The 20,306-nt window shown below is 42.1% G+C and overlaps 1 protein-coding gene and 1 long non-coding RNA gene across 2 annotated transcripts; both read right to left on the reverse strand.

Moving 5' to 3' along the window:
• Positions 1–12,507: 12,507 nt before the first annotated feature.
• On the reverse strand, positions 12,508–15,928 carry LOC139785337 (uncharacterized). Its single transcript, XM_071724510.1, has 5 exons — positions 15,662–15,928; positions 15,290–15,446; positions 15,065–15,169; positions 14,123–14,945; positions 12,508–13,986 (listed from the first exon to the last, which is right to left on the reverse strand). The coding sequence occupies exons 3-5, from the start codon at positions 15,149–15,151 to the stop codon at positions 13,973–13,975; spliced, it is 924 nt and encodes a 307-aa protein (XP_071580611.1). The 5' UTR covers positions 15,152–15,169; positions 15,290–15,446; positions 15,662–15,928; the 3' UTR covers positions 12,508–13,972.
• Positions 15,929–17,996: 2,068 nt separating this feature from the next.
• On the reverse strand, positions 17,997–19,750 carry LOC139785338 (uncharacterized). The gene is made up of 4 exons (XR_011721901.1): positions 19,170–19,750; positions 18,617–18,841; positions 18,416–18,524; positions 17,997–18,319 (listed from the first exon to the last, which is right to left on the reverse strand). It is a non-coding gene; the product is annotated as an uncharacterized lncRNA (long non-coding RNA).
• Between the last annotated feature and the right edge of the window lie 556 nt (positions 19,751–20,306).

Consider the following 20,306-nt stretch of genomic DNA (forward strand, 5'->3'; position numbering starts at 1 on the left):
TAGCTAGATAGAAATCTCTATAACTAAACTTAAAATCTTATGGTATATAGGAAAAAGAAATAGTATACAAGAAATATAGTATATAAAAAAAGAAATAGACCGTCTGTCTTCACAAATAGTTATATGTATATGTCGCAGGCTTATTGCAAAATCAGCCTTTTTGCAAAAAGGCTAGCCTTTTTGCGAAATGCCGGCCTTTTGCGAAAGCATTTGATTGTTTCTTTAATAAGTCTAACGTATTTTAGACTTTTTGCATAGTGCCTGGCCTATCACCAGCCCATGTGTGCCAAAAAGCCTAGAGTGCGTTCAGTCTTATTGGGCGCATTCAGCAGACCAAGCCGCTCAGTAGCACTCGAACGTGATTGGCTCTTACTTTTAGAACCAACCAATCAACGCAGAGTGTTGATAAGACGAACTCAACAGTTGTGTCTGCTGAACGCGGCCATTGGGATCAGTGCTTCGCAAAATGCCGGCCTTTCGCAAAGAGGCTAGTCTTTTTGCAAAAGGGCTGATTTTGCAATAAGCCTGCGACATATATACATTATGTAATTGCTCACCATCAGACAAATATGACTTGTAATGGTAGAAAATTATAAAATGTAGTGTAACTTCAGGATGAATTCCGAACAAAGTATTATATGTAATACGTCCATAAATTTTATAAATCGCGCGGCAAGAACTACGAACCACGAAGTACGAGTATTATAGAAGAGGCATAAAGCTGCATTTTCACAAGCCGCTGAAACCGATCGTTTTCGAGCGACAAAACGGATCACGTGACGACTTTGTACCGACCGTTTGATACGCGTACCAAGTACTGTATCCGTATCAAATCCGTATCAAATTTCGGTTTACACCGGGATAACCCGAGATTTGATACGGATTTGATACGGATATAGTACTTGGTACGCGTATCAAACGGTCCATGTAAACTAGGCCAATACCTTATTAATACGTTAAGGCTATAATACACAAAATGCATAGCGTAGCATAAGCATAGCACAAGACCGCTGGACTAATGAGCATTCAGCATAATGTCGCCATATTAATTTACGTAAGATGCTCATTGGTTCAGCGGTCTTATGCTATGCTTATGCGACGTTATGCAATTTGTGTGTGACGGCCTTTATTGTTTACACCATCGTACGTACTAATTAAGCCAATTTAGTCCAAATATAGTACTTAGTGCGCGTATCAAACGGTGGGTGTAAACAAGGCCATTATAATTATGTATGTACTTTTCCAAATTATGAAAATGGTTTTCCAAATTTCTCTAAAAGATTTCCAAATAATTACAAATACTTATTTAAAAAAAAAAAACGATTGTCTGCCAAATATATTGAGGTCTGGATTGCTTGCGATCTAGTAAATTCTAGAAATTCTTCTGAGTGCTGAGTGGTGCAATTATAATAATTTACTAGATTGCAAGCAATCCAACAAATACATTCACCACTGCACTGGCTTAAAACGCGGGCGCATGAGCTGAGCAGCTAAGCCCTAGAGCATGCGCATGTGACCCCAGAGCCTAGTGCGTATACACACTGTACATAGATAGCGGTTGCGCTCCTGAATGCCCACTATGGTCGCGTTCAGCAGACCAAGCCGCTCAGTAGCAGTCGAACGTGATTGGCTCTTAGTTTTAGAACCAACCAATCAACGTAGAGTGTTGATAAGACGAACTCAACAGTTGTGTCTGCTGAACGCGGCCAATGTGTGCAATCGTCACTATACGTAACTGGAATGTTAAGGCTCAGACACAATGACAAAAATAAGGAATAAGATAAATGAATAAGGAATAAGGGAATGTCGTATCTCACTTCAGTACACGTACATTAAAGTGAGATGCAACATGCCTTATTCCTTATTCCTTTATCTTATTCCTTATTCCTCTCATTGTGACTGTGCCTTTAAGCCTTGTGTCCACGATGCTAGAACTGCGTCCGAGTTTTGGTTTAAGCCAATCAACTTGCAGCTCTTACAGTAAAGTAGCAGTTTCATTGACTAAAGCCTTGTGTACACGATACTAGAAATCGGTCCAAGTTTCGGTTTAAGCCAATCAACTTGCAGCTCTTACAGAAAAACAGCAGTTTCATTAGCTTAAGCCCGGTGTCCACGATGCAAGAACTGTGTCCAAGTTTCGGTTTAAGCCAATCAACTTGCAGCTCTTACAGAAAAGTAGCAGTTTCATTGGCTTAAACCGAAACTTGGACACAGTTCTTGCATCGTGGACACCGGGCTTTAAACCGAAACTCGGACCGATTTCTAGTATCGTGTACACAAGGCTTTAAACCGAAACTCGGACACAGTTCTAGCATCGTGGACACAAAGGCTTTAAAATAAAATTTTCAATAACTTACAGCTCTTAACATTACCAATCAACCACTAAACGATTGGTAAAAAAGAATTTAAAATTCCCAACAGTAAAAGTGAAGGCGCTAAAAAAATTGTTGACAAAAAATTTGTTGACAATTAATTCTTTCTTTTTAAAACGCGAAACTACCAAAAGGTTTCAATGCGGTACCAAACACTGCCAATCAATCGCCAATCGATTAAAAAAAAAAAAACTTACCACGGTCAAAGTGGGGGGGCTAAAAGAAGATCAAAAATTTGTTTTTTCGATTTCCTAAAGAAACGCGAAACCACCAAAAGTTTTTAATGCGGTACCAAACACTGCCAATCAATCGCCAATCGATTAAAAAAAAAAAAAATTACCACAGTCAAAGTGGGGGGGCTAAAAGAAGATCAAAAATTTGTTTTCGATTTCCTAAAAAAACGAGAAACTACCAAACGTTTTGAATACGGTACCAAATACTACCAATCAACCACCAATCGATTGGTAAAAAAAAAAAGTATCAATAATCCACTTGGGGGGGCTAACTTTGTTGAGGTCTGGGGGACTCTCCGGGGAAAGAGACGCCCTCTTGCCATAGCACAATGAGTCTCAGTCTCCGAACATCGGTAAAGGGGAGAACCATAGCTCCATAATAATCAAATACCAATTATAAATCGAACTTACAATCGTTCAGAAAACAAATAATCACTATTTTATTGTTTTTTTTTATTGCTTTCACTATTTTCCTGTTAAGATTGTTAAACAAATAAACAACAGAGAAAGGAGCAAAAAGTTTAAGGTTAAATACCCACTCGGCATGTAATATTTCAGAAACATTTCTGCAAAATTCCATTTGAAATATTACACCTTTCATCAATATTTCAGAAATATTTCACGACCGTTTCTACAACATTTCTGCAATGTTTCAATCGGCACAATTATTTCAAATGCAACTTTGCTGAAAGATTTCGGCAATATTTCTGAAATATTTCTGAAATATATCTACGAAATATTGCAGAAACACTTCAGAGATATTTCAAATACATTTTACACTGAGAAAAATGTTTTGTATTAGCAAACAAAATTTTGTTACTGACGCAAAAACTATTTGTTGATATGTGAAAAATGAAATATTTTGTTACCGTAACAAAAAAAATATATTAAGCCATGTGCGTATAGCCGCCGCGCATTTATTCGAAGAAATCCACACTCTCAGCCGGTCACCCATCCAAGTAGTATACCGGCGCCTTGTTGCTTGACATCGATGATCGAACAGGGTAGTGGTGATCCTCTGACTCTGGCGCTTCTTTCTTTCTTATACTTGCTTATTTTGGTGAGCATAAAGCTATCGCATAAAAATAAACAATACAGATATACGAATAAATCTTTTTTGCCAGTCAGCGTCGAATATTATTTTATATTAAATATTATTAAATATTATATTTTATATTAAAAATGCCATATGACAAAATTTGGAATATTAAAAAATTCTTAATAAAAGAGAAAAAATGCAATAAAATGCAATATTATATAATAATAAATTTAATTTTTTATAAGTTCTAAAGTCTGTCAGCAATTTTTCGGAAATATTACAAATGCAATGTTGTATGTGAAACATTCAAAAATATAACGCGTGCAATGTAAACGTAATAATAGTTTTATCATGTATCAGAAATGTTTCTAAACCATTACATCTGCAATATTTCTTCTGCAATATTGTAGAAATTCACTGCCTGCAATTCAATTTTCCATTATCTACGCAATCTTTCAGAAATTTTTCAGAAATATTTTAAATGCAATGTTGCGTTTGATATGTTACAGAAATATTATTCGTGCAATGCAAACGTAATATTACTTTTATAATGTTTCAGAAATATTTCTGAAATATTGCATCTGCTACATTTTTTTGCAATATTACAGAAACTTACAAATATTGTAAACAACTTTCTGAAAGATTTCAGAAATATTGTTAATGCAATATTATAAAAAACATGATGCAGGTACATTTCTGAAATATTTCAGATGCATAGTTACAAATGAAATGTTAACGAAATATTTCTGCACCATTTCCGTATATTTCAATATTTCAGCAACATAACATGCCGAGTGGGTAGATTATTGATGAATTCTTTTCTTTTTTTATTATATAAATCGCATGCCCAAAATAAATGGTCAATATCCTGAGAATAAAAGCCGCAAGAGCACTCAAGGGAATCGCATAGACCAAACCCACTCGGCATGTTATGTTGCTGAAATATCGAAATATTCGGAAACAATGCAGAAACACTTCATTAACATCTCACTTGCAACTATGCATCTAAAATATTTCAAAAATGTACCTGCACCATGTTTTTTGCAATATTGCATTAACAATATGTCTGAAATCTTTCAGAAAGTTGTTTACAATATTTATAAGTTTCTGTAATATTGCAAAAAAAATGTAGCAGATGCAATATTTCAGAAACATTTCCAAAGCACTACAAAAGCACTATTACGTTTACTTTGCACGAATAATATTTCTGTAACATATCAAACGCAACATCGCATCTAAAATACCTGTGAAAAATCTCCGAAAGATTGCGTCGGTAATGAAAAATTGAATTGCAGGCTGTGAATTTCTATAATATTGCAGAAGAAATATTGCAGATGTAATGGTTTAGAAACATTTCTGATACATGATAAAACTATTATTACGTTTACATTGCACGCGTTATATTTTCTAATGTTTCACATACAACATTGGATTTGTAATATTTCCGAAAAGTTGCTGACAGACTTTAGAACTTATAAAAAATTAAATTTATTATTATATAATTATTGCATTTTTTCTCTTTTATTAAGAATTTTCTGATATTCCAAATTTTGTCATATGGCATTTTTAATATAAAATATAAAATATTTAATAATATTTAATATAAAATAATATTCGACGCTGACTGGCAAAAAAGATTATTCGTATATCTGTATTGTTAATATTGTTATGCGATAGCTTTATGCTCACCAAAATAAGCAAGTATAAGAAAGAAAGAAGCGTCAGAGTCAGAGGATCACCACTACCCTGTTCGATCATCGATGTCAAGCGACAAGGCGCCGGTATACTACTTGGATGGGTGACCGGCTGAGAGAGCGGATTTCTTCGGACAAACGCGCGACGGCTATTGGGATCTGACATTCGTTGCCATGACATCTGGTGGTCGAAAATGAAAGCACTGGACTCTTACAGATCTCGTGGCATTGTACAGGCTTGACGTGCGGTCGTACTGTGGCTTTGCGTTACTGGCTTTGTATTTTTATTAATATCCCACATAGCACGTAATATTACAGAAATATTGCAGTAATATTGCTGCAATATATTGTTGAAATATAATACTTTAAGTAGCAAAATAATGTTAAATGACATTTCAATGACATCTTATTGACGTTAAAACAACCTTCGTTCGAAACGCGGATCTAGCTCGCGGCTGGGCTGGGTTCGAAGGAGGTGCGGAGGAACGGACGCGCGGTGAGGTTCGGCAAAATGAAGTGTATCGTGGGTAACAACTAACGTGACAGAATTTATTATATAATGGACGGTCGCGATATTTACAGCGGATTGAGCGCACAGTGTAACAGTCGCGGTATGCACAACGGCGCGGTGAGCGCAGAACGCAGAGTCGGGGCGCACGCGGTGCGCGCAGGGGTGCACGCGGGTGGTGATCGTGACGGGCGATCGGCGTGTGACGGGTGGCGCGAGGTAAGGCGCGGGGCGCACGGGCGCGGATACGGCGGCGAGATCGCTGCGATTCGGTGCGTTCGGTGGCAGGCGTATCCGGTGAGAAGCGCTCGGTAGAGGCAGAGAAGCGCTCTGCCCCCGGTCGGATACTTCGTGCGCAAGGACGCCGGTCGGGTACCGAGAAGCGCTCGGGGAAGATAGAGTATGCCAGAGAATCTCTACCTTCGTCCTGACTAGCGGGCGCGGGGTGTAGGAGCGCCGGTCGTCTGACGAGAATCGCTCGGCGAAGACAGAGAATGCCGGGGGCGCTCTACCTTCGTTCTGACTCGCGGGGGTGCGGTGGAAGAAAGCCGGCCGTCGATCGAGAATCACTCGGCGAAGACAGAGAATGCCGGAGGCGCTCTACCCTCGTTCTGACGTGCGGACGCGGTGTGGAAGAAAGCTTGTCGTCTCTCGAGAATCGCTCGGTGAAGACAGGGAATGCCGGAGGCGCTCTACCCTCGTTCTGACTTGCTAGAAAGATGCGGGAATTCAGGATCGGTGCGGTCGGTCGGAGCGGTGATCAGGAAATCGCATTTAGCGTTAAAACGCTCGTCTTTTATACCCGGCGCGGCGGCGTTCCGCCGTGGCGGGGGTAGCGACGGCGATCGCGAGCGCCGGGATGGTGCGGCGGAACGGTCGGAAAATACGGCGTCCCGACGCCGCGATCGCGTTCGGCGGTCTTCGGTTGCGGTCGGCACCGCTCGGCGCGTTGAGACGGTTGCCGCGGCAAGCCCGTTCGCGGGCTTCCTAACGTTATATGCTAGCGTTTAAAATGTGGGCACACGTGCCCTGTCTTCGCCCTGCGGGTGGTCGGCCGGGCGGTCTCGGCGGGATGTTATGCCGGAACGATGCATATTTGGGGGTGCATCGTTACATTACCCCCCTCCTTGAAAAAGCGCGAATTTGGCGCTCTACGGCTTCGGCTTTATCTCGCGGATGGTTCGGACGGAGCCGGTCGCATTAAAACGTATGTGCCAGCGTTTCCCCCTGGATCGCATCTTGTGCTGGCGCGATACGTGGGCGTGGAAGTGGGGTACCCAGATGGTATGTCCGGGTTCCACTTCCACCGGGATCGGAGGTGGCGGTCGAGACCCTTCTGCCCGCAGGGGTCGTATGTCGGCCGGTGCTGGTCGTGGCGGCGGAGGCGCCGGTTGGTCGGGTCGCGTTGTGGCTGGCTCTGGCAGCGGTGCCGGTGGAACGCTCGGCGAGATCGTTGGCCGCCCCGGTAAGATGGTAAGCCGGAGGTTGGTCTTCTCGACGCTGGTAATCGTGGGCGTCGCGGCCCGTGGCTTCTTCCGGGTCAGTGGTGGTGGCGGGGTGGTGAGCCACTCCAGCTTCCGTCGTTGCTGCTCGTCCGATCGTTGTACCGCGCAGCCGACCGTCGGCACGTTTTTGCGTGACGGCGGTGCGGTTGCGGGCTTGGCGACGGCGGCGATGGCGGCGGCGGCGGCGGCAGAGCCTGGGGTAAATAGCCTTGTCCAGGTCGTGCCGAATCCTGGGCAGACCGGGTCGTATTCCACCGGCTCTGCCAGGATCTTCTCGATCTCGGCGAGAATATCGCGCTCGGTATTCGACTCGCTCTGGTTGGACTCCATGGCTCGTCTGTGAGCACTCTTTTTCGGTATCGGTATTTATTGCCGGTAATTGTTGCCTATTTCGGGAGTGGGGCAATGTCTCTTATGTTTCGGTGTCGTCGTCGTCCTCCGGGTTTGCTCCGTTATTGTTGTTATCGTCGTCCTCGGTATCGCTATCCTCCTGGTGGTCGATGTCGCTGTTTTCCTCGTTGTCGGCGGGCGGGGGGGCGGCGGGCGCGGGTTTTAAATCCTGCACGTGTATGTGGCGGCTCCATTTGCCGCTTCGGTCGCGTAGATCGACGATTACCGGCGATATTATCCGGCGCACCTCGAGGGGCCCGCGGAACTTTGGCGCGAGCTTCGCGTTAAACGCGGCGGCTTTGTTGGAGAGTGGGTATTCGCGTTTCCACACCCACTCCCCGACTTTCGGTGCCCATTGACGGCGTCGTAGGTTGTAATACTTTTCCTGCCGCTGGAAAGCGCGCGCCAAATGTATCCGTACAAGCTCGTAGGCTTCCTCGAGGTGACGTCGCGTCTCGTCTGGCGGGGCGGCTGCGGTATTCGGGGCGGCCTCCCGATTGAGTGGGGAGGTCGGTTCGCGGCCGAAGACGAGGTATGCGGGGGTATAACCCGTGGCCTCGTGGTGGGCCGTATTATAGGCGAATTGCAATTCGGGGATGCGCTCATCCCAATTACGGTGATTTCGGTCGACATACTGCGATATCATCGTTTTTACAACCCGGTTTGTTCGCTCGACCGGATTGCAATGCGGTGCGTGGACCGGCGTGTATACATGTCGAACGTTATGGGCGGCGAGCATTTTTTCGAGTTTTCCGGACCGGAGTTGCGTGCCGTTGTCCGACAATATCGTGTCGGGGCAACCGTGGCGGAATAAAATCGCTTCGGCGATGTGCGTGGTTACGGCGGAAGCGGTGGCGCGGCGCAGGGGCCGCATCTCTAGCCATTTAGAGAAGCGGTCCTGCATCGTCAGGAGCCACGTGTGGCCCTGTTTCGATCGTGGCAGCGGTCCGATTAAGTCGAGCGTGACTTGCTGCCATGGGCGAGTGACGGCGGTGGCGTGCAGCGTTCCCGCCGGTCGGGTTTGCGCGACTTTGTGTCCTAGGCACCGGGGGCAATTTCGGACGTAGTTCGCGATTTCCCGGAACATGCCGGGCCAGTAGTATAGTCGGGCGATGCGTGCTATGGTCTTTGCGATCCCGAGATGTCCGGCGGTGGGAGCGTCGTGGTTCTGGTGGAGGATTTTGGGGCGCTGTTCTTTGGCCACGCATGCCTTCCATTGATTTTCGGGCGGGGTTTCGTTAAAGTTTAGGTCGTGTAGTACGTGTCGGTATAGTTTCCCGTCTCGGATGTCGTAATCAGGGTGGTCCCGGGGGTTTTCTTGCGCGACCCGTAGCATGCGGCGGTACCACGAACAGCGGGGCGGTATCGTGACGGCGGCGGTGGTGGGTTGCCGAGACAAGGCGTCCGCGACCCGGTTGAGGGCTCCTTTCCGGTATTTGATCTCTAGGTCGTGCTGTTGGAGCTCGAATGCCCATCGGCCCAGCCTGCCGGTCGGGGTGTCTAACTTTTGCAGCCACTGGTGACCGCAGGGACTGGTGATCGGTGAGGACGGTAAAGGGGTAGCCCTCGAGGTATTCGCGCATCCGGCGAATCCCCCAGATTACCGCTAGGCATTCGAGCTCGGTTGCGCTATAGTTTCGTTCGGCCTGGTTTAACGTGCGACTCGCGTACGCGATTACTCTTTCCCCCTCTGGGAAATTCTGCGTGAGCACGGCCCCGAGGCCGGTTGTGCTGGCGTCGGTCTGCAGGACAAATCGCCGTGAAAAATCGGGGCAGGCGAGGACCGGCGCGGATGTCAGCGTGTCTTTTAGCTTCTCAAATGCGGTATCTTCCTCTTCCCCCCAGTTCCAGCGGGCGTGTTTTCGCGTGAGCGCGGTGAGCGGCGCGGCGACTGTCGCGAAATCTTGGATGAAGCGCCTGTACCACGACGCTACACCCAGGAATTGCCGTACTTGCTTAACTGTCTGCGGCCGAGGCCATTGGGCGACTGCCCGGACCTTCTCTGGGTCGGTACGGATCCCTTTGCGGTCGACGATGTGCCCGAGATATTGTAGGCTGTCTACGCAGAATTTGCATTTGGCCGGGTTGAGCCGTAAGTAGGCGTCGGTCTCGGTCGCGTCGTTAACCCGGCGAAAATCGACGCAAAATCGGTGGCTCCCGTCTTTTTTTCGTACCACGACGACCGGGGAACTCCATGCGCTTTTCGAGCGCTCGATCACCCCCTCCCGTTCCATTTTTTCGACTTCGGCGTTAATAATGGCCTGCATGGCTGGGTTGCGCGGTCGGTACCGCTGCTTAATCGGCTCGCGGTTCGTTTTGACGCGGATGTGGTGGGCGGTTTTGTCGGTTGGCCCGGTTATCTGATTGAAGAGGGGGAGTTCTTCTGCGAGGAACGCTCGGAGCCTCTCCTCCTCGGTCGGGGTTCGCGGGGCGATGCCCTCGGTCATCGCGGTGGCGGGTGTCTGGCTGCGGTGACTCGCGGTGGCCGGCGCGGGAATGGCGTGGCCGAGTTTGGCCCAAAAATCTACCCCGAGTAACATCGCGTTTTTCAGGTTCGGCATAATCGTGAACTAGTGCCAGACGGTCTTGCCGGCGGTCTGAATCGGCAATCGGACGCGGCCGGGCAGCGTTATTAGTTGCCCGTTGGCCAACTGGACTTGCCCTTCGTCCGGCGTTACGGGGAAACCGAGGGTTTGCGCGAGCCGGGCGGTGTGCTCGTTGACGAACGATATGTCTGAGCCAGTGTCTAGTAGGGCCTCTAACGGGCGGTCGCGGATGCGCGTTTTTAGGTGCGGCCGGGGCGTGAATCTTACGGGGAGGACCGGGGGGCGGCCGGCGTTTCCGCGGTCCCGGTTTCGTTTCCCGGCGGCGGGTGACAATCTTTTGTCAGTACGCCGTCCTTGCCGCATTGTGAGCAAAACTTCCGGGCGGGGCGTCGGCAGTCGAAGCGCGTGTGGCCGCGTTGCTTGCAACGCCAGCAGCACTCGCTTCGACTGTACACGGCGGCGGTGACCGGGGGGTCGGTGGCGGTGCTCTTCGCGACGGTGCGCTTTTTGCGATTCTGCTGCAATCGTTCGAACTCGCCTGCTCGTTGCTGCAGTTCCCGGGGGCCGCGGACGTCGCTTCGCCAGATACGGTTTTGATAATCGGGGTGCATGTTCTCGTAGAGCTGCTCGACCTGCTCTTCGGTCGAGTAGCCCCCTGCCCTACGCATGAGGGTCAGCATCTGTGTCGCGTATTTCACATACGGTTCCCCGTCTTTCTGTACGCGGTCGCGGATTTCATTTACCAGTTGCAGTCGGTATCGTCGCGGCAGGAATGTCTCTTTAAAATCGGCGATGAAATCCCCCCAGGTCACCCATCCGTCGCGGTTGTTACGGTACCACAGGAGGGCGTCCCCTTTTAGGAGTTCGGGCAGCCCGCGGAGCCAGTGGTCATCGTAGAATCCGTACGCGGCGCGGAGCTCGTCGATCCGTTCTAGGAATGCCCATGGGTCCTTCCCGTCGAAGTGGAGGCCCCATTTTCGCATTTGGTTCATTATCTGGGTGGTGGGGGGGGGGGGCGGGGTCCGCCGGGCGGTCGGCTGGAATTATCGTTACGGGGGATGCCGGTATTCCGGTGGGTACGGTCAGCGTTATTGGGGGCGCGTCGGACGCGTTTGTCGGTCCTCCGGTGGGCACGGTCAGAGTTAGCGGGGGGGTGTCGGACGCGTCCGCCTGGAACTGCTCGGGGTGGGCGTCGATAAATCGATTTAATCGGCGGCGTAGATTGTCGAGATTGCCCTCGGTGTCGAGTCCGAGTGAGTTTAGTTCGGTTATCAAGTCGGCCTTATTTAATCTATAGAAATACTCTTTCATTTTGCCGGTTTCCTGGGTCCGTTCCTTACGGTCAGGTCCCTGTTCGGGCGCCATAAAACAACCTTTGTTCGAAACGCGGATCTAGCTCGCGGCTGGGCTGGGTTCGAAGGAGGTGCGGAGGAACGGACGCGCGGTGAGGTTCGGCAAAATGAAGTGTATCGTGGGTAACAACTAACGTGACAGAATTTATTATATAATGGACGGTCGCGATATTTACAGCGGATTGAGCGCACAGTGTAACAGTCGCGGTATGCACAACGGCGCGGTGAGCGCAGGACGCAGAGTCGGGGCGCACGCGGTGCGCGCGGGGGTGCACGCGGGTGGTGATCGTGACGGGCGATCGGCGTGTGACGGGTGGCGCGAGGTAAGGCGCGGGGCGCACGGGCGCGGATACGGCGGCGAGATCGCTGCGATTCGGTGCGTTCGGTGGCAGGCGTATCCGGTGAGAAGCGCTCGGTGGAGGCAGAGAAGCGCTCTGCCCCCGGTCGGATACTTCGTGCGCAAGGACGCCGGGTACCGAGAAGCGCTCGGGGAAGATAGAGTATGCCAGAGGCTCTCTACTTTCGTCCTGACTAGCGGGCGCGGGGTGTAGGAGCGCCGGTCGTCTGACGAGAATCGCTCGGCGAAGACAGAGAATGCCGGGGGCGCTCTACCTTCGTTCTGACTAGAGACCCTTTAATAAGAGTCTGGCCATCAGAAATCTGATTTTAGAGCGTTTTGATTGGTCCGCCATTTTTTCTCTAATCTAAGTGGGGGTAGCTTCAGAGCATGCGTATAATTATAAACGTATTCAATTTACTGACTAGACCCGACTCCGAGTCAGGAAATCGAGTACGTTATATTATCACTATAACCTCAAAGTGAAAATTTAACCATTCGATGATCAGGGAATAAATTAAAAGAATAAAATGTAACAATTTGTTTTATTTTATTGCACTGTGCATCGCCATTGACTTACTGTCATAATATTTACGTTTAACAATTGTTTTGTTATTCGCTATCCTCATTCTGTAAATTGCATATCTATTTGCTATCTTTAAATGTAAATTATGACACAACAAAATATGACTGTTACTCAAAATATCTAAAAATGTAGCAACTAAAAAGTTTTTGTAACCACGATTGTTATTGCACGATTTCTGATACCGCCTAAACATATACTCCATTTTTTTAAATAACTGAAATGTTTGATTGTTTACATAAAACAATGTGTTGTTTTTATAACTTCGCAATCGTACTAATCTCGCATATTGGGACAAATTTCGATGAGTAGAACCTAAACTTCCAATACAATGCTTACAAAGTTTTGTATTTTTTTTAATGCTTGTTACAATGTATCCAGCGATACTATATAAAATATTACATTCTACAGTATTCAATTCTTCTACTTCCTGAGTTGTTGGTTCGTACGATAGATTGGCATTTGATTCATTACGAGACTCACATTTGTGTTCAGCAATTACATCAAGGAAACCTGTTACATATCGCGCATCATCTTCTTCGTAATTAGCTCGAGAAATTGAACGCATATATAAAGAAGTGGCAATTAATTTAAGATTATTTTTAAATTGTAAAGCATTTAATGTAACATTTTTACTTCGAAGAACAGAAAAAAGATTCTCTACGCAGTCTTGCGTAAGTCTACCTGTCAGTAAGAATTGAAATTTTCTCTCACGAAACAGATAATCTGCCAATTCTAAAATAGATTTAGTTGAAATAATAACTCCCTTCTGAACAGGTTTAAAATCTCCTTTGTTACCAATATGAAGATTACTAAATATCTCTATAATTTCATTTAAAAATGAAACAGTATCTTTATATTTCTCCAAGTCTTTTGTACCCAAAGAAATGCAGCAGTGCCTTGAAGTCATAATCGTATACCATTTTACTATCATTTTAACAAAAAATGCTGTAGCAATGTATTCTGGTTTTGAATTTTCATCGGCTAAAAACTCCAAAGCAGTGCTCATTTCATGACTCAATAAATTTTTCGCTTTATTGACGCGCATTTTATCGAAATTATTCTTCGTATTGACATCGTTTATACTTAATTTTGGCGTTAATAAAAATTGAAGTTCTTTTTGTGCTAAAATTATTTCTTCGAAGTGTTTTGCTTGTACCATATCTGTTGGCAAATTATATTTACGTACAATATTTTTAGGTAGTAAGAGGAACTTATTATTTAAAATACACGCTTTTAAATTTTTTAATAAGTGGGGCACATCCGCGATAACATACAAATTACGATTAGAGTCAACTGGATGTGTGACATAATTTATACATTTGGTGTACTTTCCAGCCGTAATCCCAAACGCTTTCCATAAACCCTGATTGCAAGATCCCATGTCGGAGGTAATGGAATTTACGGTAAGACCTATTGAGTTGGCTCTGTGAAGTATATCAACTATTATTGGTTGCAATATAGCGCCATTAAACCCATCACTTGTAAAAAAATAACCAATAATTTGTTTCCAACGACATGCAATACCGCATAACATAAATACCATAGCGTGTGACGCTATACCTGTATGTTCTGGTAAAGTTACATCACCAATGTAACTTTGAGAAGAATTATCAAAAAATTTTCCTGATGAAATGCTGATTTCATCATATACTAAACAACATTCTTTATCAATTTCGTTCCAATTCGACACCTTCAATTTTAAAAAATTGAAAATATCGTCCGAAATTCCGCTTTCAAATTTAAAATTTTCTATTTTTCTTCGTAACGTTCTAAGTCCTGGCAAAGGAAATTTCTGGCGACGAAGTTCTTCGTAACCGGTGATGCCACAAGAAAACCTTAATTGAAGTGCTTTCATGATCGATTTGTTGCTCCATTTCTTTGCTCTTTTATTGTTCTTTAAAACTGCAATTTGATCGTCAGTGAAGATTTCTTGTAGCTTACTTAACAGAGCTGCATAATTAGATTGCTCTTTTTGTTTCTTTTTCAATTTTAAGTCATGTCGTACAGTAAGCAAGCATTTTTTAAATTTTCTTAGTCTGACATTCTGCTTTTTAATTATACGTGATTGTTCACATATAATTTGATTCTGTTTTTTTATTGTACGCGACATGTTTTTAACTTCACTATTTTCTTTTTTACTTTTGGCACTTTCTAATTGCAGTTCATTCTCGCAATCGTTATTTTCTTCTTCATTTTGTACTGATACAATACTTTGTACTGGTACAATACTTTGTACTGGTACAATACTTTGTACTGGTACAATACTTTGTACTGGTACAATACTTTGTACTGGTACAATACTTTGTACTGGTACATTATGTTCGTTAACACAGCCTACCTCATCATTCAGTGAAGTATGTCTCATGTTTTCACGGTGACTTTTCTGAAATCAAATATTTAAGATTTACCATTACTAATTTACAATTTTTAAATAAATATATAATGCTTTTCCATAAATTTGCATCTGCCTCTTATATCATGCTTTTGATTTTTAGAACTTACGATCTTCTTGGCTTTACTTCCGAATATCGTTGGCACAGCATTTATCTTAAGCTTTCTTTTTCCGTCAACTCGGTTATTTTCCCACATATCGTGTGCGAAATGTACCTGAAATAATAAATAGTAAAATCTTAAATATTTCATTTTAGAGTCACACGATAAAAACATGCTTCATGAGGTATAAATAATTGTATAAATAATCAATTGTATAAATAATCCTGAACATACTTCACAAAGAAATGATCTTTCAGTAGGTATCTACTCTTTTCTATTAACATTTGCTGCCCATTGAGCACGCCGAACTGGATCTCGGGGAAAAATTTTCATTATAAATCCCTTTTCGTCAGAATTTGTGCAGTCAGGAGCTACACAACCAGTCATGTTGCTGAAATATTCAATAACTACATAAATGATTTATAGATAAATCAGAAAAAATAACATTTATTATTAAACTATTACATGTAATACATACTGGATGAATTTATAATTAATTTTGAAGTTTTTATTACTGATGACAGTAAGTTTAATTTATATCTTAAACGTAAGGTTATATTGTTTCATACAGATATTTTACAATAATGTAAAATTAAAAATACTTACCTAATAATCTGAATATAACAATCCTCTAATAGATAATCTGTATAACTTTCTTTTCAATTACGACACTGATTCCACGATGCAGACTGAGGTTAGATCATCGACATATAGTATGGACTGCGCATGATATCACGTCATATTACTACGTCATTAGAGAAAAAATGGCGGACCAATCATAATGCTTGAAATCGAAATATCGAAATACGTGATGATGGCCAGACTCTTATTAAAGGGTCTCTAGTTCTGACTCGCGGGGGTGCGGTGGAAGAAAGCCGGCCGTCGATCGAGAATCACTCGGCGAAGACAGAGAATGCCGGAGGCGCTCTACCCTCGTTCTGACGTGCGGGCGCGGTGTGGAAGAAAGCTTGTCGTCTCTCGAGAATCGCTCGGTGAAGACAGGGAATGCCGGAGGCGCTCTACCCTCGTTCTGACTTGCTAGAAAGATGCGGGAATTCAGGATCGGTGCGGTCGGTCGGAGCGGTGATCAGGAAATCGCATTTAGCGTTAAAATGCTCGTCTTTTATACCCGGCGCGGCGGCGTTCCGCCGTGGCGGGGGTAGCGACGGCGATCGCGAGCGCCGGGATGGTGCGGCGGAACGGTCGGAAAATACGGCGTCCCGACGCCGCGATCGCGTTCGGCGGTCTTCGGTTGCGGTCGGCACCGCTCGGCGCGTTGAGACGGTTGCCGCGGCAAGCCCGTTCGCGGGCTTCCTAACGTTATATGCTAGCGTTTAAAATGTGGGCACACGTGCCCTGTCTTCGCCCTGCGGGTGGTCGGCCGGGCGGTCTCGGCGGGATGTTATGCCGGAACGATGCATATTTGGGGGTGCATCGTTACAACGTCATTAAGACGTTATTAAGGTATCACACAATCATACGTATTGCACAGATAATATATACCAGTTAAAAAATTTTAAACTAAAAAAAGAAAAATCTGAATCAAAAATGATGGAAAATGTGGTGGAATCAAAAGAGACTGTATTTTCGGGGAATAAAAGTGATTAAGAAAAATTTTATAAGTGGTATTTAATTTTATAACTTATTTGTTTTGTAATAATAAAAGATAATTATATGTACAATTAATTTTTAATTAAGAGCCAGTAAGTAAATTAATAATAAAATAAATGGATAAATTTTGGAATTTATATTTCTTATATAATATCAATATTAAATTTTTCAAATTACGAGTTTGTCACACGGATAAACAGAACGTTTCTGTGTGCGTAAGTGGAGGGAAGAACACTAGTGTGTGCGACTATGCGCTTGCTCGCAGCACCGACCCCCACTATTCTCGGTCTTCTCTCGCTGTCTCTCGCATGGCTCCGTGGGACCACGCAATCACGTAGTATGACACCGCACAAGTACAATCGTTTTAATTCCAGGTAATTTTTTTATTTAATAAATATTATTCACGTAAATATTTCTAAAATTATTTTTGTATAATTACCACTAATACGTACATTGTACATATATATTTGGCGATTGCTCGTTAAATCCAAAAATAGAGATTACGTGGCATTATCTGCAAAAACCACGTTAATATCATAAAAATCATTTCAACGACCATCTTAAAATACATATATTTGCCTTTGTAACCTTATTGAACGAGTCTCTAATGGGATATTATTATTATATTCTACTTTTGATAAAAATTTATTTATTCTAAGGGTGAATCGAAATGAAATATTTCTTACCACAATGTTAAAAGAATTTAAAAAAGTATACTATGGCATTATGTTGCATGAAATCTGTTTAAGAACTAAAAGTTAAATAAAATATGCTAGTGAAAATATTGAGTCATAGAATTATAAAAGAGTTAAAAGTTATAAAATATAGAAATGATTACAAGATTATATAAAAGATTATATACAAAAGTTTTCAGAAATAGAAAAGGGTTAAAAGTTATAAGATATAGAAAGTCATTAGATATAGGATTATAAGATATAGAAAAAGTTAAAAGAATGAGTATACCCAGTAAGCAAAAAATCATTATTACAATGTTATTGCAACGATATTCTAGAACTTGTAATGTTGTTAAATATGTAGTTCTTAATGTTGTATAGAACATCATTATGAACATACTTTGACCACGATTCCGAAATTTCAGTAATGTTGAAATGGGAGTGCCATAACGTTGCAAATGACATTGTGCTAAGGTTTTTCAATCATTCCTGTAATGTTTTTGGGATAAAAATTTAAACGAACTATCAACTTTATTACAATATTATATCAAGATTATCGTAATATTAATTCTAACATTTATTTAAAGTTGTTATTGATATTTTGTTTTTATTTCAGGCAATATGTATTTATTTTCAATAAATATGCACTACACTAATTATCATAAAAAAGTAGTTTTATTTATATAAAAAAAATATATATACATATACATATATAGGTTTTATTATGAGTTTTATTTCGTGTGCCAATTATCTCTGCGAAATATCTCTGCCAATTATCTCAGAAAGTATTGATCCTAGGAGGGGAAGTTTTTGAAGTCAGCCTTCGGATAAGGGAAATTAAGGTGTCTTCTAACTCTTCTTTAGGCAATGCGATATAGGTGCTCTAGTTCAATATAACTCTTTTACTATTTTTCTTCAAACTCTTATTCTTTCCTTCTAAACGGATTATTAATCTTTCCGGATCTTTACCAAACAGTTACTAGAAAATAAGAATTTCTCGTTCAATTTCAGAAATATTAGTAACATCTTCAGTGATTCATTCTGTGTATCAAAATACATTATGTTACTTTTTTACCTTTTAAATTTTTTTTCTTTGTTTACGGGTGTTTGCAAATCTAAGCCATTCCATTATAGAATGTTCTAAGTCTTTCTCTGTATTACAAGGGATTGTTGTCTAAAAGCCTCTAAAACAAGAAGAATTCAATATAGTTTAGATAAGAGAAAGGTTATAATTTAATATATACATAATTTAATAATAATAAGCAGCTTTACTTACGACTTGCATAAAAGCTTCTTGGTCATTTTTTAGCATTTCCTCAAAAGTAAGAAAACTGTCAATAGAAGTTAAGGAAATATGTTCTCCAATCTTAATATCTTGTACAGCGTTTTCCTTATGATATATTGTTCACTGATGTTTATTTTAGCCAGGGTCAATTTTTTCAAATGGTGGTTTCTTGAATTTGATACAATTGATTCTGTATGTTAAGATATATTCATTGCCCTGTACATATAAAATATGCTTACAATAATATATTTATATACTTTGGAGTGTGATAGCACAAATATGTGAAAAAAATATAGAAATGAATAAAAAGTCAGTTTTGATGGTCTTGTTTATACTGATCGTTTGTTACGTCTATCAACTTTATACTAATTTTATACTAATAAATTACTCTTTCAGTGATATATGCAAACGATGATGTATTAAATGCATGCATATTGTACCAGCTTTATACGTTATCGTTTACATATTTCGTCAAATTTTGATGTTATTTTATAGAAAGTTACACTGTTTGGTACCATAGAAATAATTAATAGCATTGACGAACCTTGATGATATTTTTGATATGTCCAAAGACAAGTGTATTTAGAACGTAGATAGATTTGATATTTCCTCTCTTCTGTAAATCTCTCTTGTAAATCGGAAAATGAATCCTGCATCAGCAGCTACTATTCATAGCACGTATGGTTAATTGAGTTCTTATCATTAATATACAACTTTTAGAATATAATAGTTACTTATATATAAATATGCTGTAAATAAAGAGCACTCCGCACTGCTCGATCCACACATGTGTATACGCACTTACGCATCGTATGTAGGATAATCATGCATGTACATCATGGCTGTCGCGATGAGCATTGCGCACAATATAAAACAATAACATTATAACAACAGAAAATTAATATACTACCAACGTTATTTCTAAGTCCAAATTACAAGGAATTTTGAACTATTGCATTGATCTGAAATAAATGTCAGAGTAACATTTGAAAAATATTTTTTGTAACGTTTTTAAAATATTTTAACAACATTCAGAAAAATCATATTACGAAATAATATTTTTCAAATATGTGTATATTATTAAAAAACGTTTAAAAAATACACATAAAGTCAATATTGTTAAACGTTAATTTAATGTTTCTTGCTTACTGGGTATATTTATATTAATGTTAACATGTTAATGTGATAAAGTTTATTTTAAAAGTTGATATAAGATGATATGTGTTTAACATTTTAATAAACTACTTAAATTGCTATTACTCATTATGTGAAATAAAATAAAAAATATCAAAAATTCAACTACCAAATTAAATTTTTGAGAGATGAAATTGAACATTTAAATTACGATCAACCTTACTTTTACAACCGCGAACTGAACTACTGAACACTTAATTCTGCTCGTAGATTTACAACGCGGAGAAAATTCCATATTAATAAAAATACAAAGCCAGTAACGCAGAGCCAGTACGACCGCACGTCAAGCCTGTACAATGCCACGAGATCTGTAAGAGTCCAGTGCTTTCACTTTCGACCACCAGATGTCATGGCGACGAATGTCAGATCCCAATACGCACATATATGGCTTAATATATTTTTTTTGTTCCGGTAATAAAATATTTTATTTTTCACATATTAACAAAATAGTTTTTGCGTCAGTAAGAAAATTTTGTTTGCTAATACA

This window comes from Temnothorax nylanderi, unplaced genomic scaffold, assembly GCF_030848795.1.
Source record: "Temnothorax nylanderi isolate EJ_2023f unplaced genomic scaffold, tnyl_v1.0 TNYL_tig0782_pilon, whole genome shotgun sequence".
NCBI lineage: Eukaryota > Metazoa > Arthropoda > Insecta > Hymenoptera > Formicidae > Temnothorax > Temnothorax nylanderi.